The following is a 10,000-nucleotide window of genomic DNA, read 5'->3' on the forward strand; positions in this document are numbered from 1 at the left end:
AGCGAAATGTTACTTGTTGTATAGTTAACTATAGGAAAAAAGACGGATGTCTGTTGCAGTAGAAAGAAGGGCAGGTAGTGACAGGAAGTGTAATAATGCAATCGAGGGTAATAAAGAAGAATAATTGGGAAATGACATTAAAAAAATGTTCGAAAAAAAGACTGTAAAGTAAAAATTTTGAAGACGCGGACTATGCAACTCGAAATGTTGGCTGGATTCTAGCATAATGTATTGCCAAGTAGATGAGGACGGATAATCCTTTGTTAGATTGGCAGGTACTTTCTTTGAAATCTTGGTTAGATTGGCAAGTATTTTCTTCCGCTTTCTAGAAATATAAACTTCACATCTGAGATGAATAGCATTAATGAAAAAAATTGTGAAAAGAGTAATTATAATGTTTTTAGATTTTTGTAACATTAGTAATGAAAAATATTTCCAGAAATAATAATTTTTAAAAGTCGTCCTTAAATATAATGATCGTAAATTTAATAGAACGCATAGTATTTCCCGTAGTAAAAATGTGTATTCATCTCACGATACCATCTTGACTTTGACCTTCTATCCACCTTCAGAACGACGGATCCCAAGACTTCCTTCCACGACAAAGCTTCCGGTGCAGAATAACGGCTCGAATGAAACCTGCCTTTCCTCCTACTAACAACCCTTATAACTTGTTAGCATGCGAGTGACTTGGGTAAAAAAAACTCGCCAATTAATTTAATTCTTTAAAAAAAAAAATCTGTTTCCAGTTCATTTTATTTTATTCCATGAAATTAATTTTTTATTTATTTATCCCCGGGCCAAGGGTGAGATAACATAGGTTTTGTACGAATTTTCCCGACTGCTTTCGTATTAAAAAGAAAGAAAAAAATTTATTTCTAAAAAAAAAAACGTACATCAACTTTATTATGTAAAAATATTTTATGAAATTAAAAGAAAGAAAATAATTGGGGGTTATCGAGTACTTTGGCAAATAAAATAAATATCACCTTTTGACACTATCGCCCTTGATACTGCTATTACGAAAATTGCAGAGGGAAATTGTTGACTTGAAAATGAAATCGGGGACCCATACAATGGGAAGACTGGCATAAGCAGTGTAACAATAAGTGCTACGAAAAAAGGGAAGAAGAAATGAGAACAGTTTGCAAGGGGGAGAGCGATGGGATGGGCAAACAGCAGGAAGGGGGAAAGAAGAAATATGAATAGTTTGGAGGAGACATGACATAATCAGTACGTGCAATATGAGAGAGAGAGAGAGAGAGAGAGAGAGAGAGAGAGAGAGAGAGAGAGAGTTACTTGGTAAGAGCTTAGTCATGAAGGACAAACAGGTCAAGGGATAGACGGGTCATGGGGGATAGGGACTGGATTAAGATGACGGGTGTCGGCTCGAGGGTGTAGTGGAAACAAGAGGATAATAACAAACGAGACTTAAAAAGACAAAATAAAGGGAGTACACCATCAAAATTTCCTGGAAAAGGCAGGCAACATTACTTACGGTGTGGATGAGGAGGGCGGGTTGGGGGATTGGAGTAACGGAACAGAGTCGGTTCGGGGAGAGAGAGAGAGAGAGAGAGAGAGAGAGAGAGAGAGAGAGAGGTGGGGGGGACGTTACTTCTGAAAATGTTTGTTAAAATTACTGAAGGGAAAATGGACGAGCAAGACGTGAGTAATGAGCGACTATGAGGGGAAGCCTGAAAAGAAAAGAAGGGATTAAAAAAAAAGGGGGAGGGGGGGGGGGAGATCGCTAAGAATTACACTGTAGTTAACTTTTCAGTCTTGATAAAAGTTCCTAGTTTTCGGTAAATGAAACCAATACCTTATATATTCCAATATTCCAAAGAATAAAATACCTCTTCATATATTAATATAGGGGGACATAGATAAAAAAGGTATTCATTTCAATACTGAAATAAATCTAAAAAAGTCAAAACGTCTTGCAAATTATATATATATATATATATATATATATATATATAATATATATATATATATATATATATATACATATATATATATAAGATGTTTTTATTTTTTTTATTTAGACTATTTAAGTATTAAAAGGGATATTTTTGTTTCATTTCCCCCTATATTAATAAACCAAGAGGTATTTTATTCTGTGGAATATTGGATTATAAGGTATCGTTTCTATTTACCGAAAACTAGGAACTTTTATCAATAATGAAAAGTTTACTACAATGTAACTAGTGTCTCTTGTGTGTGTGTGTGTGTGTGTGTGTGTGTGTGGTGTGTGTGTGTGTGTGAGAGAGAGAGGAGAGGAGAGAGCGAGAGAGAGAGAGGAGAGAGAGAGAGAGAGAGAGAGAGAGAGAGAGCATGTACAAACGAGCTCCGTGATTATATATTTATTTATATTTTCTAAGTAACTTCTCTTTGAACCATGCATAAATAGTCTGTAATTATGTTGCATATACAGGTGGATGTTTAGCTTATACATACAAATATGTGAATATGATTTTGTTTATACGTTAGAATTTCAATAAGATTATATAAATATGTATTATATATATACATACATACATACATACATACATGCATAATACACATATCTGTATGCATATTTATACATAATTAGCTCACGTGTGTGTGTGTATATTATATATAATATATATATATATATTATAATATATAATATATATATATATATATATATATAATCATATATATATATATATTATATATATTTTATATAATATACTATATATATATATATATATATATATATATATATTATATAGATTATATATATATATATATATATATAATATATATATATATATAAGCTATATAGATATATAATAATTATTTATTATATAATATATGTATATATATATAGTATATAGATATCTACTATATTCTATATAATATATATATATATATCTATATCTATCATATATATGTAGATATACATCTACTAGATATAATATATAGATTATATACATATATAATATTATATATATAGATATAAATAGATATTAATTATATATATAGACATAAATATAGATTATGACATAATTTGCCTTGCGGAATTAATTGTTTTGCAGTAGGGTGACTCGGACATAGTATGTTTATAACAATTTCCACATATATATGTGTGTACATATATATATATATATATATATATATCTATATATTATATATATATATCTATATATATATAAGAGAGAGAGACAGAGAGAGAGAGAGAGAGAGAGAGAGAGAGAGAGAGAGCGCAGCTGGTATATTAATTGATTACACAAGAACCTTAGACGTGAAAAGAATTACGAAGTTACGGCGAAATAATTGATAACAAGGTGAATCATAGGGAACAGATTATTCGTTGAAGAATAAAGGTAGAGAATGTAGAGTAAGTGAAAAGTAGAAACATAAAAACAGGTAGATAATTGAAGCATGAGTGAAAACAAAGGCCGAGAAAGAAAACGAGACAACAACACAATTGCAAAGAAGATGGAAAAGGGCAGGAAAATAGGACTTGATAGGTAATTTACGGAAGCGGGGATGGAGCGACAGGAGATGAGAAACCCAACAAACTAGAGTAATAGCAACCCGAAGGATAAGAAAGGTAAAATTAGGTAGTGAGAAGAACAGAGAAATTAGACAAGGAAGGAATGGCATACGGCTGGTCAGCGGGAGGGGCATAACGGAAAGAAAACGGGCAAGGATTTACGAGAGAGAGAGAGAGAGAGAGAGAGAGAGAGAGAGAGAGAGAGAGAGAGTTTATATAGTAGTCGTTCCATTAGATAGATATTTGATAAAAGTTGAGGCGATCGAATGAAAGACCAAAAGGAGGTAAACGTGAAAGATGAAAAACATATATAATGTAAGTAAAATACAAACACGAAAAGATGAAAACAAAGAGAGACAGATGCTTAAAAAAGGCGAAGAAAATTAACCAAGAAAGCAGGACATGAGAGACTCACAGTAGGAAAAGGGAAATATCAAGGCAATGAACAAAATAAAAGGGTAGTTAGGAGAACCCTGTGATGATGTACATGGGAGAATAGACAAGGAGAGACTAGGATATAGAAGGGTGGAGATAGGAAGGGAAATCAATGAAGCGTTAGTTGAAAGAGAAAGAAGCAAAAATAAATACAAATAAGTAAAATAAGATGGCTTATTCTTTTGCCAGAAGTAATGAGAATAATAAACAAGGGCAGTATGGTAATTTATTTCATTGACTGGAGAAAAAGATGTCTTTAGACCAAACGAAAAAAGCAAGACATTATAGTCAGGATTAAAGATTAATGAAAGTGGAAAACTTCCTCATAAAAGAGACGCACAGAAGCTAAAGTTGGAAAGTGATAATAAAACTATGAAATGTTCAAAGACGTAATGGAAAAAGGCGTTGTAGAAAAAAGAAAGTATAATAAAAAGGCTGACTCAGATAAGAACACCATTTAGATTTGTCCGAGCTAAAAACTTACTGAAATAAGCGAATAAAATATTTTTTTATAAATATGTACTCTATTAGGGTTTAAAAAGTCAAAGAGATTGTTATAAATAACATTGGAGAGATTTACCAGAAATTTGAAGAAATAGAATGATCAAAGATTCTAGTTGAATGACTGCAATATGGAGATAATTTTAGCAAATAGGGGTTGTGAAAGTAAACGAATATTTAATAAGCAAATAAGGCACGTTACTAAAATAACTGAACTAAGGTCGCATTCTGTGGAATAAAAATGTATAAAATTCTTAAGGAAATTGAATCTGACCATTTACTGAAATGAATCATTCCTAATACTCATGACGCCCCTTTAAGTTATGGTGGAAATATGGGCTGCTTTTACATTTTTTCCAGAAGAGAGACAGGCAAATTGTCCAGAAGCTGAACCACTCACTTAAATATTCAAATAAAATATTGGGCAATTTATGAACGTTTTATACATACATACATACTACTATCATACATACATACTATATATATTATAATATATATATATATATATATATATATATATATATATATATATATCTTCACAAGCAGTCACATTAACAACACAATACATATATTACTTACAAGGACAAGTGCAACCTTGCGTTTCATGTGACAGTGGAGGTAACGGGTCACAACTTGACCTTGTGTGAACACGAGAAAGCCTAGATGTTTCTCACGTTTTCGGCAACGGGAATGAATTTGTCCCTAATGGCAAAAGATATTATTTGGAACCATATGAAGACCACATTTTATTTACGGTGGGGAAAAGGGAAACTACAACATTTTATTTACGTTGGGGAGCTGCAACGTAATGAGCGAAATGAATTATTCAACTCCACTCACTGCACTCTCTCAACTAATTTATTCAGATACAAAAGAAATTACTTAATGGTAAAACACTGCTACCATTTCTGAAGAAAATGAGACTTAATGGTCTGGCTCACATATAAAATGTTGCAATTTACCTTGAAATAAACAACTCACGATGTGCTCTTCATAATGTTGGTTCCTTTAGAGTTGGACTCATAAAAATACTTTCTTACAGCTCTAGCAATATTCTTAATTCAATACACACTTACGTTCTCATTTCTACATAAAATAACATTTATGAATAAATCGAAAGTTTTCTTTAAAAGTAATGTAACGAATCAGTATTTTATAACCCGAAATTTTGTAGAAAGGGTGGTTACAGTACTAGATTAGTCCTAGATATATTGGTCGAAGTGTGCAACGGAACCCACTAGACTCCTGATAAGCAGTACTGTCGCCATGCCAGATATAAAAACCGGTGTCTTTGATCCAAACATTATCTTTGGACTCCCCCCTCTCTCGCAGATTTTATTTTTTTCATTTCGATATTCTTCAATATTTCTGCGGGTTATCATTGCACTTGCCAGAGAGTCGAGGAGACATTTCAGAAAATTTTCGTGATTCTTCATAAACCAGACTTCTAATGATTTCCTTAATTGATACCCCAACTATTCATTTTTCATTTTCTCAAATAAGGTGATGTCTTTTTATTCTATTTTATTGAATACCAATCCCCACATTAAATCGTGATTTCAAACTTCACGTCTCGTATTCATGTAAGTCACTTCCGTATAAACGGATGTGACAGAATGATTTCGGTAATAACAATAACAGAGAGCTGCCGTGTATATAAACTCCGTATCCACTAAATACTATATTCGTGCTATACAGTGTATTTCACCTTGAATGTCAAGAACAGGATCATGCAAGATTCGCCCTTCTCTTTTTCAACTGACAAGGAAGTGATGCTCTTGCCTACAGGTATATTTATGACCTGCTCACACATGGCAACATGAAGATATCACGTGAGGACTTCTCTTCGGCCTCAGTGACACTCGTATGATATATTAGGGACTAGTCTTGGCAGTAGCCAGCTCATACAGTCTCGCTCACATGCAAGTATTGTTAGTGTCAAAAACTGAAAATCTGCTTCCTCATTATAAGGAAGTACAAGTATGTGGTGTATGCAGGAATTTTCATACAGACATATTTTTGCATACTAATATTGTGTTCGCATTATTAGTTATTGTTTTCTGATTCATTACATTAATTTTGAACAGTCGTATTACCAATTCATTTGATGTTCACAATCAGTTTCACTTTCAGCATGAAATTAAGAATGACAAACATCTTCCCTGCCCTAGTCTTTCTTTTGAAAGGTATCGACAAGTTTGGCCATTTGGAATTCTAGTTTCACTTGGTATCTTTCATTTATCATCTTTAATTTTAACTATGAATCAATTTTGGTCTAAGTATTGTTATTATAGTAGTTTTACCAGACCACTGAGCAGACTTTCAGCTCTCATAGTGTACACTTGAACGAGATGATTACTGATCTTATTAAATTTTTGGAAAGTTCTTCACACAGTTAATCTCAATAACATTAACGAAATTTATCAACAAGACCGAAAGGCATTATAATGAAACTTATCAACAAGACCGAAAGGCATTTTAACGAAACTTATCAACAAGACCGAAAGGCATTTTAATGAAACTTATCAACAAGACCGAAAGGCATTTTAACGAAACTTATCAACAAGACCGAAAGGCATTTTAACGAAACTTATCAACAAGACCGAAAGGCATTTTAACGAAACTTATCTAACACGACGAAAGCATTTTAAACGAAACTTATCAACAAGACCGAAAGGCATTTTAACGAAACTTATCAACAAGACCGAAAGGCATTTTAACGAAACTTATCAACAAGACCGAAAGGCACTTTAAACTCGTCATGCCAAATACTTATATAATACACACTAAAAACACGACAGCACCTTTATTATTTCACCCATTTGACGGGACTACATTGTTTCTGAGATACATTGGTTAGTTAATATTTCAGAGGTGCAAAACACTTTCAGGAAAGACTAAACGAACTTTATTGCTCGAGGACCCCTCCCATTCTGGCACGGTAAGAGTTGGCACTCGACGAAATGTCTAGAGATGTCATGCCAAAGAAGATTACTTTTTTTAACGGTACTTTAATTTTTTTCAGCTGCTAGATTTAGAATTACAGCTTTAAGAAAAACGGCATTCTGGGGATTTTGCTTTTGATGCATGCTGTTCTTGCTGTATTTGCTGATTTCTGTATTTGTGACCACAGCTATTATTAATATATTATATACTTTTACGTTTACATTATATTTTACGAAAATTTTACATTTCTGTCTGACTAATATTGTACTTTTTATATTAGCGTAAATGTCTCCCTTTATTCTGATTTTTTTTTCTTGAACGCGACTTACTCATTCGATTGCTCCAAGGTATAAATAATAGAGAATAAATGCAACTGCAAGAAGGGCCTTACCTGCTTCTGTCTGAGAAGAAATCTCTGGAACGGCGTTTGCCTGGAGCTCCATGGAAGGGACTGCTTGGACCATCTGAAGGGGGCGAGGAGCCCGTGGAGGATATGGAGTTGGCTCTGTGGCGCTGACAGGGCTGTTGTCCTAAGGTGAGCGTGCCACTTAGGGTTCCTCCGACGGGAATCGTGGTCGTGCTACTGTTGCTGTTGTTGGCATTATTGGTGGCGGTGGTATTGCCGTTGAGCGTTCCTGAACCTACAGTGACGAGACTAGGCTTTTGGTTCTGCCGGTTCTTCTTCTTCTTTTTCGTCTTGTTTTCGTCGTCTGATTCTGTGGGCGGGGTCCAGTCCAGGTCCTTCCGAAGGTGGCCCCGGTTACAGAGGCAGGAACACGCCCGGTAGGCCAGGTCGTAGCCGCGTTTCGTCCACAGATTCTGCAGCCGCTGTTTCTCTGACCAAGACCGGGCACGACCGCACGACCTGAGGAAGGCCAGCACGTGCGCCTCCCAGGCTGCGAAGCACTCGCCGTGCATGAGGGTGCCCATCGTGCACTGCTCATTGTTGCATTGCACCCGGACGCATCCCGTCGGAGATTCCAGGTTGATGGGTTCGTATCCCCGGAGGCAGCCGCATGCCAAGGGCATGCTGCACCGGGACGTGGTGACTGAGTTGTGGGCCTCTATGACCCCGGGGTCCAAAAGAGGTAATTCGGCACCGCCGGCACCACCGCCTGTGTTGTGCCTTTGTCGTTGGGGCATCTTCACCATCTGTCCAAGGGGGGGGGGGGGGGGGTTCTAAGGTACTGTCAGATTGGTAGCAGTAATAGAAGTTGTAGCAATTGTAGTTAAAATCTTAAGTGGTACAGTGTTATTGGATGTGTTTTTAAGGGGGTGTTGTCTTGCCGTTAATTCTTTTAATTCCTTTCTTGTTTTTCTTTCAATTTCCTGAATTTGTTTTTTTAAAAAAGCTGTCTGTCTATCAAGCTCTCTCTCTATCTCTCTCTATCTGTCAGACTCTTCAGCTACAGTAACAAATAGTCTTCTGTTGCTGCAGCTGTCGACCTCCTCCTCCGCCGGCCAGTTCTCCGTGGAGTGTCATCCACTCGACGAACACCTTGCGTCACGTAGGTCACAGTTGTGCTCCGTCGTCCATGTCCCTGTGTCGGTCTGCGTGACAGACACTATCTGGCTGGTGGCACTACCGCTGCGTCGTTTGGCCCGGGCCACGATTCCAAGCTTCTCACAAGACTTCCATTCTAGCTCTCTGGTCGCAACCCACTTGGCAACTGGAACTCGCCCTTTCAAGCTCTTCTGTTTTGGTGCCGAACGGCGAAGGGAGGCGGTGGCATAAGGTGAACGGACAGGCGCCCATTGGCTGTGCCTTTTGCAGTGGGAGGGGCCTAGTGCCGGTTCTGTCTCGGATTGGTTGCCACTCTACGACATAACATCACCACGTGGCTCCTTCGATTCCACGGCCACGATAACCACCTGATTTGATTGACTCCATATACAATTTAATACGTCTTGTGCATGTAACAATTGCCGCAAATACGGTCAATAGCATTTCTGGCATTTGATCATCGATTTGGGCCTAGGAGAAGGACATGGATTTCACGTGACGAACGAGAGACAGACAATAAAGGCGGAGTTGCGCGTTCCGGCCTGGGTTACGAGGTACGTGGTTTAACAGCGCGCTGCTGGGCTGGCTGGCGATGTGTGCTACGCTATATTTTCTTGGTGGGATGTTGCACTCTCCAAAATATTTAGTATGAAACGGGTGCCTCCCTCCTTGCACCCGCTATGAGTGCTACGGGATATTCTCGCGCTTCTATGAAATCGGATTTAAGCGCAGTTTTATTTCCCTCTCAATCATTAGGAAGGATCTCGAGGAAGCGACTGCACGCACTCAAAACGTCGTCGTCATCGTCGCCGCTTTGTGATGGCAGATGCAGAAGGGCCCGTTTCGGCCGTTCTTTGCCGAACAATTGCCAGCCTCACACGTTGCCTTCTAATTATGGAAACACAAATATGGATTATCAATAGGGCAGGATATGGGTGTTGCGTAACATTCGGGAGAGAGATATGCTCTCAAAGCGCACTAGGAGCTAATTAAATGCGACTTTCTTGAAACGGATTTTTTCTTTCTTTCTTCCCACGGCGGGGAAGAAGTAGGCTTTACTACGGCGCGAGATGCAATATGAATGAAACATT

General features: G+C 37.1%; 1 protein-coding gene and 1 long non-coding RNA gene across 3 annotated transcripts in view; one reads left to right on the top strand and one right to left on the bottom strand.

The window, feature by feature from the left end:
• The window catches only part of LOC135222800 (headcase protein-like), a 101,491-nt gene extending 92,397 nt beyond the window's left edge, over positions 1–9,094 (bottom strand). Inside the window, exon 1 of one of the 2 annotated variants that reach the window (XM_064261091.1) lies at positions 7,797–9,093. In XM_064261091.1, the coding sequence (XP_064117161.1) occupies positions 7,797–8,557 (761 nt within the window). In that variant the 5' untranslated portion in view covers positions 8,558–9,093. Of the gene's footprint in view, positions 1–7,796 lie in introns of both variants that reach the window. The other variant, XM_064261092.1, reaches the window with a different exon arrangement.
• A 167-nt stretch (positions 9,095–9,261) lies between these two features.
• Positions 9,262–10,000, top strand: part of LOC135222802 (uncharacterized) — a 71,170-nt gene continuing 70,431 nt past the window's right edge. The window contains exon 1 of the long non-coding RNA XR_010316344.1: positions 9,262–9,463. This is a non-coding gene — a long non-coding RNA (uncharacterized LOC135222802). The remainder of the gene's footprint in view (positions 9,464–10,000) is intronic.

This window comes from Macrobrachium nipponense, chromosome 8 (genome assembly GCF_015104395.2).
Source record: "Macrobrachium nipponense isolate FS-2020 chromosome 8, ASM1510439v2, whole genome shotgun sequence".
In the NCBI taxonomy this organism is placed as follows: domain Eukaryota; kingdom Metazoa; phylum Arthropoda; class Malacostraca; order Decapoda; family Palaemonidae; genus Macrobrachium; species Macrobrachium nipponense.